The sequence below is a fragment of the Centruroides vittatus genome, unplaced genomic scaffold (genome assembly GCF_030686945.1).
Source record: "Centruroides vittatus isolate TY-2023 unplaced genomic scaffold, ASM3068694v2 contig_962, whole genome shotgun sequence".
NCBI lineage: Eukaryota > Metazoa > Arthropoda > Arachnida > Scorpiones > Buthidae > Centruroides > Centruroides vittatus.
This window is the reverse complement of record NW_027122638.1, coordinates 1,098,894-1,121,511: the sequence shown is the minus strand read 5'-3', so window position 1 is coordinate 1,121,511 and position 22,618 is coordinate 1,098,894. Positions and strand designations below refer to the sequence as shown.

Genomic DNA, 22,618 nt, shown 5'->3' with positions numbered 1-22,618 from the left:
GAAAATCTATATAGATAATTCTGAAATTAAGGAAATCAGATTTTCTGTGGATTCTTAGTGGATTTACAGGTCTATGAATTAACTGAACATCCAAATTCATCAAAAGCACTTTAAATGTTTTAATTTCTTGATTAAAGTTTGATTAATTATAATTTAACTATAGAGATTACTCAATTTTATTTACAGAATAATGTTAATTTTATACAATTTATGAATTACAAAACAGTCCAAATTAAATAAGAAAATTTTCTTAATTTATGTAAACATTTTCCAAATTAAAAAATGTGCTTACTTGAAAACAGGCTCTTTTTACATTTGCATAAATTCAGTTTTTATAAAACAAATTTTCCTTTTTGCAAAGTAAGAGTTTCTCCCTTCACTTTGTATTTTCTTAATCATTTGAAACTGTACGTGAAAATGAAATAAATGAATTAAATTTTAAGAATGATATTTTATTTAAGTCGGCGGTTCTTGATTTCTTCATTAATTTTAAAGGCTATAGAAATCAACAAACAAAAAAACAATACTAAGATTCAAATATGTTGCTTCAATTTCTAAAATTTCCTATAGCAAACATCATTTTATTAAAAATTCATGGAAAAGTTTTAATAATAAACTATATTAAGTGCAATTGTTACAGAACTAGTTTAAAATTATAAAATTATTCTTATTTTTTTTTTTTACAAATATAGAATATTTATATATAAATAATGTGAAAAACAGAACAATTTTTCAAACAAAATGCGATTTATTGTTGAAAGGCGGTGGCTTTCATTCTGTTTTTATTCATTTGATCTTGGTCAAATTGGAGATTCGGTTCTGAAATTTAAAAAAAAGACATAATTAAAATTAATGAATAATATAACAACTTGAAAATTTTTTTCAAAACTGTTTTAAAAATAGCTACATCCTCACTTAATATAAGAAATGATCAAGAATATATTTTTTCTATAAGATTATGGAATGTTACATACCATAATGTTATGGCTGGCATCAGCACAGATTAGGCGAGAAGGGCAACAAAATTACAATTTTGGCCAACAATAAAAACACGAAGGTCCAGAATGAATTTTACTTTGATTCTCTAGAGTGACAGTACAAGAACACTACTGCATGCAGACAAATTATTGCTTTACAGTACCATAATAAATCTTTAAATATTTATGAATAAAAATGAGAAAGATTACGTTTATTCTTGATCATTAAAAAAAACCACAGGAAAGATTCGTAAAATTAATACCAATGGGATCGGTAACAATCTTATTAAAAAAATTGTATATTCTAAAAATAAATCATTTATAGATTAAAACAAGTAGATATACTCTTTACTTCCGACTTTGAGAAATTTACTCCTACAGACAAATGAAATATTAAACCTTTATTCTTAACAGTTCCATTCTCAAAAATCCAAACAATCCAAATGCACTTTGCCTTTACAATCAGGCCTCATCACAATTAACTGCCAGTTGCTGTTCTTTTTATGTTAGGTGATCTTTTCCCAGCATGCATCTACCTTCATTTTCAAATCAACAAGTAAAAAATATCTTAAATTTTAATAATATAAGAGTGCCTAAATTAAACATGAGACTTAAAACGCACAAACCTGGAAACACATGCAGACCATTAGTCGATTTTAAGATGTCTATTTTATATAACTTAGAATGTTATTTAAAAACCTACTTACAGGAAATAGATAAATCAGTTTTTAGTATACGGAACACAGATGAATTAATTAATGAATTATTAAAAGATACAATTAAAAAATCTTTTTGTATTATGAGCCTAGATGTTAAATCAATGTATCCCTCCATTATTTTAGAAATGATCAAAGATACTATCAGATACAAGATACAAGATACCTGAACATATATTAAACCTCATAGAATTTGTTTTTAAAAACAATTATTTAAAAATTTCTACAGGATACTATCGACAAAACAGTAACCAACCGGCAGTTAATTGTGATGAGACCTGATTAAGAAAACAAAATGCATTTGGATCATTGGATTTTTGAGAATGGAACTGTTAAAAATAAAGGTTTAATATTTTATGTCTGTAAGAGTAAATTTTTCAAAGTCGGAAGTAACGAGTATATCTACTTGTTTTAATCTAAAAATGATTTATTTTTAGAATATACAATTTTTTTAAACCACAGGAAAAAAGCTTACTGAATAGAACAAAAATGAATAAAACTCTCAGGTTATATCGAATAGAGACGATGAATAAACCTAATTAAGATTAGCTAATAGCTTACTTGTTAAATAGTCAAAGTTTTAAATAAAGTAAATTGCTTTGTCTACATAAAAATTCACTTTTTAAAAACTGTTTATTTCAAAACTAAATTTTGAAATGTAAAGATTTGCTAATATTTTTTTTGTTTTTTACTTTATAATCGAGAAATAAATAAGGAACACATTGAAGTAGGTAAAATTCATACATCTAACAACAAATGATTTTACGGTCTTAATTGGCCACCTTCAGGTTCTACAATGCAAAAATTTAAAACACAAGATGCAGGATGAGATAAAACAATACAAATACACTAAAGCAACAAACAAATTCTATCAAACACTTGCATAGCTTTTAAACTGTTTGCATTCTAGAACCCAAAAACACCAATTTAAAATGATTGAAAAGATTTGTTTGTTAAAACTGTAAAATTGAAAAAAATGGCCTTGTTTGGATTTACTTTATAATGTTTATGTTTGAAATGAAGGTAAGAAAACTTTCCAGAAATCCTTTTCTTACAATTTTAGACCTTTGATTTTGATTTGTTTTTTTTTCTTATATTTTACATATACATAATTTGTTTGTAAATATTCAAGAAAATTGTAATTGGGTGAATAATAATAGGTGCGTCATTATTGAACTGCAACTGAAAGTTTCTATAGATTTATTTTAGCTTAAAAATGAAATGCAAACTACTTTATTTTAGTGACAAAGTTATAAAATGATCCATTAGTCATTGTAAATAGAAAAATTTAAAGTAATTGAGTAACACAAGAGAGAAGATTAATTGCATTTTCCAATCGATATTTTTGATATGACGCAATTATGTTGGATTAATGTATGATAATGTTTAAAAAAATCAAGTAACAGTGACAGTAAAATAAATAAATTCTGCATTTATTCTAACAAACACCCAGTTGCAGGATTAAAAAAAGTCAAAGGTAACTCCAATAGTAAACATGATGTCTATTGGAAGATAAGGCTTATTGTAAAATGAAAAAGTATGAATTCTATTTAGTATTGTCATCACTACCCACTACCAAATTTTTGGTAATGTATCAAAATTTACTTAAACCTATGGGGAAGACAGAGAAAGTGGAACCACCTGAGTTTTAGGGGATGTGAATGTAATAGACCTAATCTCATATGTAAATGTTATTGATGAAAAAAGTTGCCAGATTTATTTCATTAATCCTCAATAATTGTACTTAATTCCCAATGAATACAAACAGTTTCTCCTGAACACTATTTATTGGTACAAGTATTTTGTGTGTATATGCAGTTGAACACCAGCCAAACCATTTAATAAAATAAACAAATTTACAAGTACTTGTACAAGATTAGTATGTGGTTGTTTAGGATTTATGCTAATTAGTATAACACATTATAAAATTAAGCTAATATTTATCTAGTCACTGGATGTAATTTTGATATTGTAAAATAATAGCTGCAGGAAAACCTAACTGTTTTAATAATAGTATTCAAAATAAAGTTGGGTATAAACGGCACACTCTAATAGTAAGTGCTATCTATTGAAACAATGCAGCTGCAAGAACAACAAAATTGTAGACAGGATGTTGCTTATTACAATAAATACAGTATATTCTATCCCTGTGATGTCTTCTGATAGAAACAAATAGCAACAGTGGTTGTAATCTCCAACAACAAAAGCTGTGTGGAAATTAGTTAAGTTTTCTTTTGGTATATAAAAAGTCATCAAGAAAGTCCATTTTTAGAAGCTTAAATAACTTTTTCAAGTTTTAAAATTATCAATATTTATCCAAATTTGCTAAGGATTTCAACTTTCACATAAAAAAAAAATTAGAATTTAAATATAGCATTATTGATTCATAAGTTTTATGTTAGATGATGATAATTAACAAGAAACTATATTTGATAAGAAATTTTTAAATGATCCCAAGTACTTAGCACTGCAATAAATTATTAAGATTTCAATATTTAAAATTTTTGAAAACCCAAACTTAAATCTTTTAAATTTAATTTAGGACTAAAATTCTAATTAAAAATTCATAAAAATTAATTTTTCTGATTTTTTTCCATAAAATAATTATAAATGGTATAACTTTATCATCTTGTTACTTCTACTGTGCTCTTTGATTAAAAACATTTCTTTAAAATATGTGCATTGCTTCTCATTTTAAGGAACTAATTAACTACTTAAAACAGAAACACATTTCCAAAACATGCACTAAGAACAAGTGCACAAAATTTAAACACAAAGTAACAAGCCAGAATGTGTGTTAGGCTGTTTTCATACTGCAACAATAATGAGAGATCCTAAAAGATAATGACAGTGTATCTTTTGGGTATTATCATTGCCAAAGCATTTATATTGTTAATTAATTTTCATGTTAGAGCATGCACAATTCACATTAGAATTATCATTATTCTTTGGGTTTTTGCTCTTTTAGACTAGAGTTCATTCGTTTTAAAAATAAATATGCAGAGCAACATCTACAGCCAAATTTAATATGTATTTCTGGGCATATCACTAAACCAAGATCTTTCTTCAACACACAAAATTAGGCCGTTCTTTCAACAGCTTCAAAAAGAATTATGCTGATTGACCAATACAGGTATGACGACAACAAATGCTAAATCTAGACTTAATTTAATGATTAAGATCAAAACACAACAATAACTAGTGCAAACATTTTACAGAAAAGGAGAACAATAAAATCACCAGTGTTTTGTCATCATCACTGGCAGTGCGAATGCAGCCTTACTGAATGTACTGTACGTTGTGGAAAATTCCATTACATTTAAAAAAGTACAGTTTATATAAATATATAACATATTTCATTGTTAATTGCTTCGTTTTTTGAAGGAGTTTTTCTAATAGGTATTGTTTCAGGTTCTATTCTATTATCTAAGATGCAGTTCGTAACATTAAATATGAACATAATTACTTTTTAACTAAAACTGTCTTGATTATTATTTATTTGTTCAAGAATATTTTTATAAAGTTACCTTCTGTAGGTATATCAAGTTGAGAGACTTTATTGATGATGTTAGTAGTAATGGAATTATCATCTTCCAAAATATCTTCCAGTTCTAATTCTAAATCACTTTCACTCACTTCAATATTAGAATCGAATCCAATTGGTTTGCCCAAAGCAGCTTCAATTGCATTCTGCTCTTCGAGCGTCTACAAAATATCAAAAAATTATTATAAAAAGAAATAACAAAAACTTTTTAAAATAAATATAATCTTACTTCGTCAATATCGGCCATTGTTTCGTCTACTTTATCTAAAGAGAAGTCTCCTTCGAGATTGAGCTTTTTAAGTGCAGTCACACCTGCCTGATAAGCTTGAAGGACCTTAAAAATAAAATCAGTAAAAGGAATGATACACATACAGTAGTTATTATATGAGTAGTTGATTATGGAAAAGTCTTCAGAAAACAACAAAAAGAAATTCATATTTTATCACTATATTTGTAAACAGCAACAATCATTCTATTTTAGTTTTAAAAAATAAATAAACTTTCATTCATTTAAATGCATTAGAAATGTGTGTGTGTAACAAAATGTTGACAGGATATAATGACGACACTCACTGCTTGTAAAGATAATATATATATATATATAATATATATATATATATTTATTGTGTGTGTGTGTACATATAAACTTTTTCTGCCCTCTGGACAGTGAGAGGACCTCTTTAGCATGCCCATTATGGGTTTAGCCAGGTCGACAATGGAGCCACTTGATGGAGAGAAATGGCACCAGATGTATCCGGACAGACCTCTCTGAAAAATTTCCAGAGTTTTTCAACCCATCCAGATTTGATCCCAAATCTCCCAGAGTGTTAGGCTTCAACCTTAACTGCCCAACCATCTGGCCATCTCATAAAGATATTATGGATAATTATATTGTGAAGGATCACTTTTAACAGAGTAGAGACAAAAGTGACACGACCTTGTAAATTGGTCACAACTGGTGTTGTATTTGTAAACAGTCGGGGAAACAAAGGGAGTATCGTCTTTTTTTATGTGGACTTTTGTGTGGGCGAGCAATGTGTTTGTCACATGTTAGCTTACTAGAAAAAATGTAAACAAGTGACAGACGTTACGGTAAGCTGTTTCATCGGGAGAAGGGCCAACGTTTTGGAAAGCTTCTGATGAAAGGGAGAATCCTGATTGGTTGGAAGTTGTCATCCAAAAAACTCTTTAAATAGTAAGAGGTAAGAGTGGCGAGAGAAACGGGGCGAAGGGCAAGAGACTAATAATATGGTAGTCTCAGGCACTTGGGCAGCCCGCTGAGCGTAGAGAGAGTGTTCTCCTCTGACAATGATCTCAGGGATGGGTAAGTGTGGAGACTGGATGGGCCGTATAGTTGAGCCAACTCCACAAGTAGACTGAGTTTTTCCCGGAGTATAGTAGTTCTCAAAGGTTAAGCTGACACACAAGACTCCACCTGTTGTTATCTAGTAAATATTATGTTTTCAAGCTTGTATATTCTACCTATTGTAAATAAACTGTAAATAGTGTATAATTTGAGTGTGGAGGTGTACTTTTCTACGAACCAACATAAGAACATTCTCGAGTCGTAGAAACCAACTCGAGACAGATTATCATAAAGATCTTCACTGATGCAGTAGTCTACATGAGTATCATTGGAGATCTTCACTTATATATTCACATAATATGTTTTCATAAACATTATGTTAATGTTTATGAAAACATATTATGAAATTTCCTGAAATTATATAAAATATTTCCTGAAATTTATATAATTGCAGGAATATAATGATCATTATATTAATAGACATAAAACACCACTTAGAAATAGACATATATAGTGCATATAAAACACAGACATATATAGTAAATATTTCACTCTAAAGCCTTAAATTATTTTCCAGTAACAGATAATTTGAAACAGTTTTTTCAACTAATGTTTTCAATCTTCAACTGGAGATCTTCAGGTCATGATTCTATATTCGTTGACAGAATGATTAAATTGAACAGTGATGTTTTTGAAAAACTTTTAATAATTTTTAAACAGAAGAGATTCTGGGATATATAAAATAGAAAAAAATAACAATAAATATATAAAATTACAAAGTATACAATTAAAATCAACATTTAAAGATTGTATAACAAAACTGAGAAATTTTCATTATATTGTCCCTATGTCATGAATTACGTCATATTCGGTTATGTGGTTTTATACGGATTGCTGTGCATATGATAGTTGTTTTTCCTCTTTAAAATTTATGCAATGTCCCTTTTTTTTCAGATTTAAAAATTTCTAATGCCTCTACTATCTTACTAATAATAATAACTATTAAATAGAGTGTAATAACATTTTTAAACAAGTAAATTGATCTGGGAATATAATGAATGTCATACGGAGTATCTATTTTCATAAAATAATACTTTCTATAATAATTGTTTAGTGTAAATTATGTAAAATTATCATATTGATAATTGCTGTACCAAGATTTGACTATATCTTTTCTTTTACTGAGTATCTGAGAATTCAAAAAGAAATAAGTGTTAATCAAGATAATTTTATAATATGTTTAAGCCAATAAGGTAAGTTTGATTTGTTTGAACATACTTGAATTCATAGTTTATGGTGGAAAAATATTGTGCTATTTTTGTATTAGTATTATGTATCTTGTTCATAAAATGATTAAAAAAGTTAAAATGTTTTCCTTGAAGTAGATTGAAATGGCTATAAAAAAAGAATAAGAAACTGCTTGACGGAGGGAGGTATTCCAATTTCTAAAAAGATAAAACTAATGAAAAATATTTTTATTGTTATAGTGATTCAAAAGAGAAAAAGTTTATTTATATTTACTATAAAATAAAAAAACTATGAAATGTTTTATCAGTTTACAATAAATAAATATTTGTTATCTTTCTTCTTCATTAGTAGTTAGATAATATTTTAAAATTTTTATGCTATATGTTCTTTCAGATTATTTAAATTACTTAACTATGTTCTTATAATAGTAATTCTATTATTAAGTAAATAGAAAGTTTTGATATTTTTTGTTTCATATTAAAACATTTGTTATGCATGGAGTTCTCAAATTAGGCATGCTTGATAAAAAGTTTTTCAAATGGTAGCATTTACAAATGACATGTCATTCAGAATATGCTGAAGAATTTAACTAGTCTCATGATGTACTGGTAACAAAGATGATTCTTGTGACTACTGATCAGTTAATACAAGTTTCCTTAACCAATTTTTAATTGTGCTATGAATTACTAATACCCTGTTCGCACCGAGTATTTCAATCTAGATTGTGACCAAGGTCGGTGACTGTGCCATGGTGTGACGTCTCTTGACCGTTTCAATCTCGACTGCAACGAGGTTCAATCATGATTGACTCTAGAGTTCTTGAAACTAGATGCAGTCATAAGAGAGTTCTCACAATCCCACGTGAGTGAGAAAACACAAGATGGCTGCAGAACACATGTCAGGCTATCAACAGAGAAATAAAAGATATTTTTGGAGAGATGATGACATCTGTCTATTATTAGATATATAACAAGAAAGAGTATTTATTTCTAACCAAAACTTATATTTTGTTTGTTGGTGTTCGTGACTTACTGCATAGTTATGCCAGTTTTATCATCGCGTGTAATAGCCGGGTTTTTCTCAAGCGAACTGCCTGTGCAAATAGCTCGACGTTCGACTGGCGACAGTTGCAGTCGAGATTGTGGGTAAATCGAGATCAAAGTGAGTTGTGGATTGTGTGTCAACGTAGTATAATTCTATTTACAAACTTAAAACAAAACTGTTAAACTAAAGTTAACTTAAATCTAACAATTGTCCATTTTTGTCTGTTCAAATCAGCTGTTTCCAACTTTATCATTCTTTTTCCCAGTTTACACCTTTCTTTGTCTTTTCATGTTTATGAGAAGAAAATGGAAACAAAGACGCAGAATGCATCTATGACATTTACCAGTAGTTTAAATAGCAAAATTTTGTTCAAATTATGCAATTTAATATGCATTTTTCTTAGAATATAACCTTAAATAATTTGAGAACCCCCCTGCAGTAATTTATAATAATAATCTTACATCTTCATACATAAATATATTTATACACATAAATAAAAAAACTAAATTTCTTCGAAACAACTTACAGCTTTTTCTGATTTTGATTCTTGAAGCTTACTAAGAAGGCTTTCTAAGTTATCTACTGCAGAAATCCTTTTCTTCAAAATATTTTCCAAACGTTTTTTATGTCTTAACAATATACTAGCCTAAAGATAATAAGATTTCATTAATCATTAGTAGTAACTTGTACACTTTTATGTAAAATTTCTTACTTTGTTTTTATATCCTTTTGAAATCTCTAATTTTGCTTCACTTCTTTTACTAAAATTTAAGTACATAAAATATACTTTAGTATGTTTGATGTATTCAACCACTGTGTATTTGTTTGATTATTCTATGCAATAATTTTGTCTTATTTTACCAAATAAAGAAATTAAAAACCAGCAATTATTGATATACTTGGCTATTCTAATATGTTTCTATATATAGCACATATTCATAAACAAACCTCTTATGATAATCAGAGGATTATAAAAAAATAATTTTAGCTCTTCTAACAAAAATGTGGCATGGTTGGTAAAATCATAATTGCCATAACAAAGGCTCTACAGATAGTAAAGAGGATTTGATAAAGAAGGATGATCATGACATTGTATATAAACTGTAAAATAAATTTATTATTATAATACATTAAAAATTTATATAAACCACAATAATAAAAAAATTTTAAACTGTTTTGAACCATTTGCAAAGCAACTTGACTCATCTTGAAAACAGGCTAATAATTGAAGACTAATTCCAATTGTTTAAATTTTTTGTAAAGTTTAAATCATCTGGTCGAGCAAAGTGATTGAGGAGTGATCATCCGACAGATGCTAGCCAATCAGCACTTGTGTCTGAGTTGCGCACATGTATTGATTTAGTATCGAATTTTAAATTGATGTGGCCAGTAGTTAATCTTGTGCAACATTTTAATTTTACTTTTGCTTCTTAAAATAGTATGTCCTTTTCTGAGAAAATAACAACCATGGAGCAATCATTAAATAATATGAATAAATGCTTCAACAATTGATTAAATGAGTTACTAGCAGCAAAAGATCAGAACAGTCAAATTTTTACAAAATCAGCACAAGCCTATTTGACAATGATACAGAAAATGAAAGAGTCAAAAACTAAAGTAACTTCAAAGTTACTGGAAGAATAAAAGTGTTTATGTAGATATAATGTATCTATCAGAGAAATGGTATAATTAATTGTGCCTATAAAAGAAGGTAATTTGATTAAATATTACTTTCACACTGAAGAAATATTTCAGATATTGCATGATGCCCATATTGCTATTGGTCCTGGGTCAGAAACTGTAGGCTATGGAAAAATAATTAAGTACAGTATGAAATATAAAAATACCACAAACGAAGATGATCTTAATTTACCTGAACTTGTGTGAAATCTGTCAGATAAAACAGAATGTTCCTAAGAAAAGCTCGTTATGTTAAACTAATTTTTATAAAGATATCATAAGGGAAAGTAGACAGAGAACTATTGTTTCAATAGTTAAACCAATTTTAAGTAATGAAATGAATTCAAGATGCCAAGTTGACCTTACTGATATGCAGTCGTAAGCCGACGAGCAATATAAATTTATACTCATGTACCGTACTTTATATTAACATTAGCTTACTTAATACAGTTAATAATACTTGCTTTTAAAAAATCTAATACTGTTTTTTAAATATCTTAAAATAATTCACAAAATATAAACAATTCTTAATAAAAAGAAGTGGAGATTTTCTTGAAAATCAAATTACCCAAAGAAAATGTAGTTTTAATTATTATGCCTTTGTGTCCTTTTTTAACTTAATTTAAAATTTATTTTGTATACTAGTACTTTCTATATATTAACAGGACTTATTATATCTGTAAGACTAAATATCTGCATCCATATTTTCCAGTATAATAAGTCCTGTTAATATATAGAAAGTACTAGTATACAAAATAAATTTTAAAATGTAGTTTTATTCATAACATCTGGTTAATTCAATAAATTAATCAATATTTATCAGGTTGCTTGGCCATTTTAAATAATGACTTGTTGATCACTTGGTCCATAACATATATACAGTCGACACCCCAAGGGGGAGTGAAAATGTGTCGAGTTAGCCGATGTGACGACTAAAGCGAAGTTGGAAAAAAAATCACTAAATTACAATTAATGAAATGCAGTAGTGCATTATACAGTAGTATAGGCTTACAATACATTGTGTCCTCCATTTACAATTACTCTGTAGACGAAAAACTGAAAAATTCGTTTAGTGTTGTTTGTTTTGAGCACTTAACCGTCTCGACTTTCTTTTTCAACGATCACAAATGCCTTGAAAACATCATCTTCGCAATTGTCAATTGTTGGCAAGTAACATCTAAGGGTTCTTAATGCCTCTAGCGTGAGAAAATGCAAAACTGGATTCTGGTGTGACGTTGATGTAGACTGTATATTTTCTTTTTGTTTATCTGTTATTATTTTATACATAAGAATACATAAAATGTTAAGGCATTTTTATTAATATGTATATATATATATTAATAATAACAATAATAATATATTATTAAATATATTAATTATATATTAATAAATAATTTGACTCCCCCTCCTGAAAAAAAAAAAAAAAGTTTGCACCACACGCGCAGAGTGAATTCATTTTTCAGGAGGGGGTGACGACTTATCGAAGTGTGGAACAGCAAAAGTATGTCAACTTGTCCAGTGGTGACGAGTTAAATAGTGTTGATTAAACTGGAGTTTTTTAACATTAATGCCTATGTAAGTCAGCCGGGACCACAGAAAACTGACTACTTAACCGATGGTGTCGAGTTATCCGGGTGTCGACTTATGCGGACTCGACTGTATGTATGTGTGTATATATATATATATATATATTATATTTTAACCATCAACTTTTGGAAAACTTAGTTTTGGAAAAAAAAAAAATTAATATTTTATAATATATCTGTAATCTATCATCAATAATAATAATAATAATAATAATAATTTTATTACAAAATACTAATTATAACTTAATATTTAATAAAATATTTTAAGAAACAATTGGTCATATTTACTTTTCAATTTCAGTTTCTATTTCTTCAATTTCTTTATCTAAAGTTCTTTTGGCATTAAGCAACCTAAAATATAAAAGATGAAAAATTTAAAAAAGAAACTAGTTAAATTTTTAAAATATAGAAACAATATTTTACCTTCTTAAATTAATTTCAACTTCTGTTGGTTTGCTAACCATTGATTCATCTTTCCTTCTAAACTTTACAAACTATAAAATCAGAATTTAAAAAAAATTTTTTTTCACAATATATATTTAAAACAGAAAAAAAAATAAAGTTGAAAATTTTCAGTTTGATAAAAAATAAAAATTCTACTAAACATCTAACTTCTACAAGCATAGGAGAATCATAAAGGAAAGTTGGCAGAGGAAACAATCTCTGCAAATGCCATCAAAAACCAAATTATACCCAATAGCTAGCAAAAGATGCATTTGAAAAACTACCCTCATATCTACAGACATACCAAAGGAATGAAAAAAAGGATTTGGGAGATCTTGAAGAAAATCCTCGGATTTGGGAGATCTTGAAGAAAATCTCATTCAATATTAAGTAATAAGTAATAAAAACCATAAAACTAACAATGAACATGAAATAAATTAATACAGCTAAATATTTGGGGCAATTAAGGGACCACTCAATGGGACTGAGGATCAAATCTAACCCAGGAATTTTTCTGGGTGATATGCATGGGTGGACTTGTCCCTTTCCTCTAGACCAACCTATTGTGGGCCTAGAAAAAAGGCCCTTTTAGTACCTACAATGCAGGAAGAGTAAAATAAAAAAAAAACACAGAAATAAATAATTACTACTTTCTGCAAGAATATGTATTTACTAGTGTCTAGAGCTTAACACTAATAATGCTATTTGGTGTGTTTTTGTTGTAATTTTTTGTTTTATTTGGAAAATTCCTTTCTAAAAAGACATCATACAGGAGAATTATAGAATAAAATAGAAATAGTATTTTGTTTCCGGAGTTCATGAAAATGAAATAAAACATCAATATAAATAAAATTTCAGACAAGTAAATAATTTGAATGCAAACTGTTCTTTCCAAATTAAAAATATAAAACTATTATTCAATTATTTTTCTGTATTTTCTAGACATCAAATTATTAAATCACAAGAGAACTAACTTCATTTAGAAAACTACTAAATAAAAAATTTACTTTGAAACTGACATTTACTTTAATTACAATTTAAATGATTAAAAATGTTTAAAATTTATAAAACAGACCTTAAAAGAAAGAAAGTACCTTCAGTCAACATCTTACAAACTCAATTTTATAACTGTTTCCATATATGAAAAGTTTATGAGAGAAGAGAAATTCCAATCAGATCTGATAAGATGAAGATATTAATTTAAAGAAAAATGAAAAACTATATATTTTTCCTATTCACACAAGACAGAGAAGTATGTCCTGAAAAAGAAAACAATTGAATGCCTTTTTATTCTTTATCTTGACTATACTCAAAAATCACAGTAAAATCTTAAAATTTTCTTTCAAGGCACATTCAAAAAATAAAAGAATACACAGTGTTCCCCTGAAACATCTTGATTTAGACTGTTCTATAAAATCAATTTGTTCAGATATGTGAATAGAATATGTTGGAGAATGTTGATCAATACTTCAAGTTGCGTGTGTCTACGCTTAAAAGGATTGCCACCATATGGTGATGATCCGAATCTCTGATTTCCAGGGTTACCTTATTTTGGTACACCCCCTCCTGACATCGTCTCTCAACTTTTTTTTTTGGGCATATCGAGAATTGTGTGTATGCTACAAAGTGCCAGGAGAACCCTTCATATAAGAACTGCAGATGACATTAACAGTGTGATTCCTAACATGCTGACTTGGATGTTGGCTAAAATCAAGTATAACCTGGATATCATACATGTCACATCAGGAGCACATATGGAAATGCACTGATTTAATGTAGTAATAAATTTTTTCAGATACACTTTCTACAGTACTATATTTCTTTTTCTCAAAATCAATCTACAAAACTAGGGATTTTAGTAAAAATAGTAAAATAAATCATAGCTGATGTTATTTAATATTTAATAAATACAAAATACAACGCATTCACAAAGAGTAAAAACCTTTGTCTTTGCTTTCTTGCCGTCATTTCACATACACCATCACATTTGCATATTTTATTGTGGAGGCAGTAGCGTAAAAAGGAAGGTCATCTCCATACTTTTTGTAAATTTTAATGGACTACTGATGGTGTGAAATGATGGCAAGAAAAGCAAAGGTCTTTGCTTTTCTTGCCATTCTTGAATGCATTATATTTTATGTTTATTAAAACTAGGGACGTTCAAGGGGAACACTCTGTACATTTCTAGTGGCAGTGACTTGTTCAATTTTTTTTCTAACTTAATTAAGATTAGAAATAAGAGAATTAAATAATTCATTAACATTATTTATGAATTTATGTCTTCAACCAGTAGTTTCTCATAACTAAAAAACAAATAATGCCTATAATAATGTTGAAGTTATTACATTGTTCTGGAAAAATTTGAGTTATTTTCCTAAGAATAATAATTATTTAGGCTATAAAACAAATTTTTAATTTGTTTGTGAGAAAAACTATTTATTCCATAGAAAAGAAAGCAAGATTAAATTTCAAGAAAAGGCTGGAATTCAGAAAATTAAGATTTCAATGTAAATAACATCAGAGAATTAATTTGAATTTGTTAATATCTGTAAAAAACACCAAAAGATAACTTAATAGTAATGTCAGATTTACAGTACAAATATAAAAATTATACACACCTTTTGAGAATAAACTGTAAATATGCGAAGTTGTTTTTCCTTCTCTAACTGACAAAGAATCAGATGAAACGTTTCTTGATCATTGCATATCTCCCTGCTTAACTGCCACAATTCGTCTAACGACATAACGTTATCCGTCCAATCACAAGCCACACTGTTCTGATGAAGTTTTATAATCTCATCACTCATTTCCTGTAATGTTAAATGCTTTAAACACAATATTCGTAAACTTATAATATTAATAAAATGTAAGATTACTTTTAAATTGGGAAGACTGATGTATTTTTGTTCGTTACTGTTCCAATTAAGCATATTCATTGTCGTCGTCCAACTCCAAAGCACCGGCTTTTTAATAAACACATAATATGCCCAACCAACCCAACTGCTTTGAGAAGATAAGAACTGTTCTTCGGTAATAAGTTTCCCGTCACTGAAAATAAGATTAATTTGAAAGAGTATTTAAAGGCTAAAAAATACTAAATTCAATATTTTAATAATTTATTATATCTTAAAAATAGATATTTCATATACTAAAATGTAATGATATTAGTATTTCTAGAGCATTTTCACATTATGTAAAGCTTACAATTTCTTTTTTTTTTTTTTTTTTTTGGAAAAATTTATAATTTGAGACCTAAAATTTAGGATATAATGATAAAATAAACTTAATGCTTATATTGTTATAATTTATAGTTTTTAAACATATTAATTAAACTTTTTCCCAATTAGAATGCTATGTAGTGTAAGCAGTTAGTGTTAATGCTTTTGGACTAGAATTTCTCTCTGCTGGGTACCACCAGCACTTTACTACAAATTAGATTAAGATCTGTAAAAAAAAATCTTAAAAATTTTAAAAGAATTGTAAACTCTATGCAAATATGCACGTGTGAACATGCACAACTGGAGAAACGTCTATGCCACTCTTCTAGTAATCTACAAAGAAAGGACAGAAGAGATTTATGCTTCATTTGTGTTAAGTTGCTGTCAACTATATAATGCTGTTTTGTCTGTTACTTCAAAAAATATATATATTCTTCTTCTTTAATCAACTTACAAAAAATATAAATATTATTCAAATTGTGAAATTTTATATAACTTCTATCCACCAAAAGAATGTAGCATTATTTCACACACACTAAACTCGATACATTCTACAGAAATGTTTAATGTTTACAATATGTTTAGAATACTCTATTGTATGGAATGTAATTAAAGGTATACAAATAAGCATCTAGAAAAGATCAGTAATTTTTAATGCATTATGTTTACTCTTAATTTTATTTTTAAAGAAATAGAAAGTAATGCTAATAAATAAATAATGTTAAAAAGAATGTGGCTTCATTGATGGTGATGACATTATTTTGAAACTAATTCTCTCATTAAAACCCGATGCATTGATACTAAGCCAAATGACCGCAGTAATTAATCGAGCTATTATTGCACTAAAAAGAATATGGTAAGTTATAAAAGCACAAACATAAAATATACCATACAGAACAAAATTTGAAACACAACATATACATGTAATGATATGAGCCCTCACAAGGGACTAGTAATTTCTTACGAGCCCTATATGGGACAATTATGAGCCCATCTTGGAACACCATCTACTGACCAACACAGACACCCTTATTATATAACAATCTCTGGCCTTTTTGCAGTAAAGGGCCTAAACCACAAATTAAAAAAAAAACTTAATAATTTGGTACTAGAGGTAGACATTAGATGCCATCTAGTACCAAAGTACTTAGTTTCTACTTATTAATTATAGCATAATAATAGCCTGATTAATTACGGCAATTGTTTGGCTTGGTTAATTTTTTTATTGATTTACAGACACTCATCATTTTATTTGCTTAGTTTAGTTTCTTAAATCTAAGCTCTGAAAATTTTGTCTTTCTATGTACCTGGAAATAAAATGTTTTTTACCCTTCAGGCTATAAAGGGAATTTGTACAGCAAAACCAATCAAACAACTTTCCCTTTGGCCAATTTTGACCTGAATGGATTAAGGCAATTTTGGCCAATCTCACATTTAAATGGTTAAAGAAGGTTTTCTTAATCTTTTCTTCTTTGAAACCTGGCTGTATGTAATAAAAACATATACAAATATGCCCAAAACTTGTAAAGGGAATAAAAATATTTACATACCTGATAATCTTTGTTAGAAACATACAAGAATATTCATATCAGTAAATATGTTTGTTCTTTTTATAATTTTGAGTATATTTGCGTGTTTTTTCAAGATTTTCATAATTTAATATTAATTAATTATAATTTTAATAGCTATGAATTTAACAATATTACAAATAATGGTCAATCCTCAAAATTAACTTGTAATATATAGGCTTATTATTAAATATTAAATTACACAGCAGTGGTCTCCAATCTATGGCTTGCAAGTCAAATACAAGCCTGGAAACTTATTCATCCAGCCCGAGTGTTGCTTATTTTCACTGACATATTTTATCATCAATGTTTGAACTAGTTCAAAGCACAAACTTTTGAAAAGTCAACTAGAATTAATATACCTTGATGCAAACACTTTTTATAAAACCTAAAGAAGAGAGTTTATTACATTTTTACAAACCTCTGTCAGAAGAGAATTTTAAGTCTTAAAAATTTCACTCAAAGGATATTATTTTTGCTTCTATGTACCTTTGTAAACAAATCTACAAATATACACACCAATCAAAAATACCTTATTAAGCAAATATACTCCCACAACTGCCATAAATGAACAGGCTGAATTTGGATATAATGAATATAAATTAGAAGCTAATTTGGCCTTAGAGTGTGGCATTAGGTGCCTAATGCTACACTCTAATGCCAAATTATAATATTTATTTAATTAATTTAGATTAAACAAATCTTTTTGAAAATTATATATATAAATTCAAAATATCAAATAACACCATTCAACAAATACCTACAGGATATTTTAATACATGGGGCCACAAAATTTAACCCAATTTCGATTCTATTGAAACAGCAGTCTTAATCTTTAACTTATCTTTCATACATGGCCACCATACTAGTCTTTTACATCTCTCATGGCCTTTTCTCAGAAAAAGGTTAGACACTCCTATCAAATAGTATTATTTTTAGGTTCTATGAGCTGTTATAAAGAAAATGGACTAAATAAGGAGCCCTATATATGTTATAGAAAATGGACCAAATAAGGAGCCTAGTACAAATGCATCTCTGCATTTTTTAATTTTATGTAATTGTTGTCTTTGTTTTTACATATATTTGTTAATTTTGGGGAAAGATATTGACAGTTATTCAGACTTTCGTGTTTACTTGTAAAATTAAATAAAGTAGGGTAAGGGTTCCTATTGACGACAGCTTCCAGTAGTCAACCATATAAGCTGAAATCCATACGTAATTAGTCCATCTGAACAGGTTTAGGCAGGCCATCTTCACAGGAAGTATCAAAAGATGATTCCATTCTCAATGGCATGTAAGAATAACAGATTGCCTCACTCATAGGAATGGGAAAAATTATTTTTGCAGTATCTCTTCTAGTACTTGACAATGTAAGATATTGTCAGGTCTTTAAGAGATAACAAAGGTTGTGTTTCAGATATGTATCTTCTACAAAATGCCTATCATTGAGCTTTCTTGATATTTTTGCTGAGTGGTAAACTATCAAAGCACCTGCCATAGCTAACAATTTTAGTCAATTCTGATCTAATATGTAAATAATGAGGTTGTCGATTACTGGATATACTGACTCCATAAATTTGCATGTTTGACTGGGTAGTAAGTACTGGAGTTTGTGACATTTTTCATGACATGTCAGCTATCCCTTTCACAGTTGCCACATTAGTGAGCCTCTGGATATAGGAAAACCCACTTGTTGATCACCATAAATGATCATGCAATTGTGCTGATTGATTACTGGTACTTTTTCTACTATTAGAGGCCAAAAAATGTCTATCAGAGCTGCATCAAGTTCTAAATATTCTAAAACAAGCCAATCCTATTCAAATCCATCTGTAGTAATTCTATATACATCATCATATGAAAACATGTTTTCTGGCTTTCTTCATCATTTGTATGACTACAACCAATCACTATAGAAAAAAGAAATGTGAATGAAAAGAATGTCCACCAAGTGCTATTGCTTCCAAGTCATGTAGAGAGTTCATATTAGAAAAGGAAAGAGCAAAAGCAAGCAAAACAGAAGAAAAAGAATTGAGGAAAATGGAAATACTGAAGAAAAAAAGCTGAAATATCTTCCAGGAAATACAGTGGCAAAGGGAAAAAACACAGGAAAGGTCTTTCATCCCTAAATACAAATGAGGTTGAGATCACTGAGAAGCAACAAAAGTGTGCAAGTTGTGCTGATGATTTAGATAGTGACAAAGAAATGGATAAACTAAAAAGTGTTGGCTGTGATTATTGCAGCAGGTGGTACCATTTGAAATGTTCTCTAATAGCAAGAATAGTATGATGTTGTTACAATGCAGCTCATATGTGATGTTTGTGTAATAAATGAACAATAATTCAAGTAAGTGTTTATGTATAAGTTTTCCCACTTATCCAACTAAATTTATATAAATAAACACTACAGTTAGCTCATATGGTGGACAACTGGATCACCAGTCAGACTTGGAAATTTCCCACTCAATTATTGGGCAAACAGCCCATGTGATTAATTTATTTCTTTCATAATGTAAACAAATGTTTTTTTTCCATGACAAGTATAGAACAAACTTTACTTTCATATATAAATTTTGCTTTTTATGTTACTACACATCATAATAAGAAATATCAAAGTCCAAAACATCTTTAAACAGTCAACTACTGGTGCCATTACCCTATGTAACGCAAATAAATAGGTTTGTTGATTACAAATTTGTTCTTTTAACTTGTTTCTTAAAAAAACATTATTTAAATTTACTGGGATCAATAGAAAAAAATGGCAATTTTAATAAAGAAAACAATAAAAAATTTTGTCTGTTATCAATCTCTTATTTCATCACTAAGTCGGCAGTAACACAATTGAACCATCGCCCACTTGCCGTCGACTGGGCAACGGCAAGTGGGCGACAATTCTATCGGTCCCATCTTGGGGGTGCAAAGGCCAGTCAGCGGATTTTGGTACAAAAGCCTAGATGGAAGTCAAATTTGGGATCCAAATCCCACATTCAGAACTGCAATTTCACTTGGAGCCTATTTAGTCTCTCTACTTTGCAACAGCTCATGAACTATTTGACAGATTCAGAATATAGATATTGTTAAGCTAGGAAGAAAAGAGAGAAATTAATCTGAATTAAAAAGATATCAATGTATTTGTTCCTATCAGTATGCTCTACAGCTCTGTTAAAGTCCCAACCGCGTCATTCGGACTTAGAATTGTACCCTACTTTTAGTGGTTTGTGTATACCAGTGGTTCCCAACCAGTGGTCCAAGAGCTAAAATATGGCTCGCGAAAGATTTAAAACTTTTATTAATTTTAAATTATTATTCCCACATTGATACAAACTGAATTTAATTTTTACTAAAAATGTTATATTTTCTATTATAATAGTACTGTTAAAGCATGTTACTCTTGAGTTTAACAATTACTTATGTTAAAAGTTTTGATTAAAGTTTATTTTTAGATTGACACAGTTTATTTTTCTTAAACCTTGTGGTCCCTGCTAACAACAATGAAATCAAAGTGGTCTCTGGTCCAAAAGAGGTTAGGAACCGCTGGTTTATACAAACACATACAAATTACCCGAAAGTAATTTCTACCACCAACTTACTTTATCATTTCTTGAATTACAGTTTGTAAGCATTCAGGTTGACGTCCTTTTCTTTCGAATGCCGCACAAGCTTCTGCGTGAGTAAACATTACTTTTTTACAATGCTTGCACCATTTTATAAGGCTTTCTTCCCAGAATATCATTTTTTCTTGATATCCGAATGGATTAATATGTTTGGGGCGGAATTCTGTCATCAGCGAATTCATTCTAACGTCGTTCCCCCACCATTCTGATAAATAAGTGCGTTTATCCGTCGAAAACATCGTATTGCTGTTTTGTTTTCGATGAAAATTCGTATTAAATCACATTCTCTCACACATTGCTGTCTTTCGTTTCTATTTCATGTGCGCAATGGTAACAAATTATCTCGTGGTTGTGATACGTATATAATTTTGTCGCCAAAAAGTAGCCAAATTTTTATGAAATTCTAATATTAACATTTAAAATTTATTTAAATATTTTTTTATTTATTATAATAAAAAATAAAAAAATATAAAAATATAATAATTCACGTTTAAATACCGTAAACTTTTTTTTAACTCTCCGCCCTGTGGGCACTGAGGGCTATTTTTTTAGCCAGCCTACTATGGGTTCGCCCACAATGGGGTTACCGGGTGGTGAGGAACGGGGTCCAATATATCCGAACGGACTACCACATGAAAAATTCCTGGTTTTTTTAACCCGTTCTATAAATAAATCCTTCGGAAAGTATTAATGCTTGGACATATCAGCTGTGAGGCCTCATCTCACTACTCATTACTCTTTTGTTCTGTGTCATGCCTCTAAAAAAATAGGTAGGGCCTCAAAACTCAGGATGTCACCTTAAACTGTTATTTATTTATTTTGACTCGTTCCGAAAGGATCTCTTACAATCATATCTTAGGTTTGGCCACGGTATATAGGGAAGCCAGACACAATATGCTATATGAGGGAAGGGTCTGACGAATCGACCCTGAATTCCTAATATTTTCGATCCGGACTTGAACTCGGGTCCACCAGAATGGTTGGCTGACCGCTTTACCGTTTGCGAATAGTAATTAGAATCATACACAACAAAGACACATACACTGAACGCATAATTTCCTAAATAAGAAGTGATACAGATAAGAGAGTGATGGAGATAGACGGTAGATTTATTTAGGTCTACAATAATATATAAGAGTTTAAATATAGAAACAGATAGTAAAATACGATAATGTCATTAAAATTACGTACAATAGTTTTACAATGAATTAGAAAATTCAATAGGTATACAAAAATTCACCTACGAAACTGCTCACCTGCTTATAGAAGCGTTGAATTAATCAATTACCAAAATAAGTCTAGTTCTGCAGCAAGATCGACAGTGAAGAAAGTCTTTCTTGACACTTTGTTGTTTGGAAGTAGTTTTTTTTTTTAAAGTAAATTTTAACTACTAAAAACTGATGACCAGATGGCCGAGCGGATCGCTTCTCGGTCTTTTGGCTAAGGTCAGATGATTATTTCGAGCCATAAGGTTGAGAGGGGCGAAGGTGTTCGTTGGTCCAATTTTTCCTAAACATGTCATGAACGTCTTGTTATTTGGTTTTTGCCTTGTAAAGTGTCTGTCAATATTGTGGTGAAATGTAGATACGTTTGAATTTTGGATTAACACTAACCTTCCTAGAAGAGAAAAATTTCGACTGGTGTTTGTGGATCGGAGGTTCGGCTCAGAGCGT

At 29.2% G+C, this 22,618-nt stretch overlaps 1 protein-coding gene across 1 annotated transcript; it reads right to left on the bottom strand.

Annotated features, from left to right (window-relative positions):
- Positions 1-728: 728 nt before the first annotated feature.
- LOC136985358 (charged multivesicular body protein 7) lies at positions 729-21,282 on the bottom strand. Its single transcript, XM_067282628.1, has 10 exons — positions 20,922-21,282; positions 15,422-15,593; positions 15,164-15,355; positions 12,525-12,595; positions 12,390-12,452; positions 9,548-9,596; positions 9,362-9,481; positions 5,467-5,571; positions 5,221-5,398; positions 729-819 (listed from the first exon to the last, which is right to left on the bottom strand). The coding sequence occupies exons 1-10, from the start codon at positions 21,182-21,184 to the stop codon at positions 749-751; spliced, it is 1,284 nt and encodes a 427-aa protein (XP_067138729.1). The 5' UTR covers positions 21,185-21,282; the 3' UTR covers positions 729-748.
- Between the last annotated feature and the right edge of the window lie 1,336 nt (positions 21,283-22,618).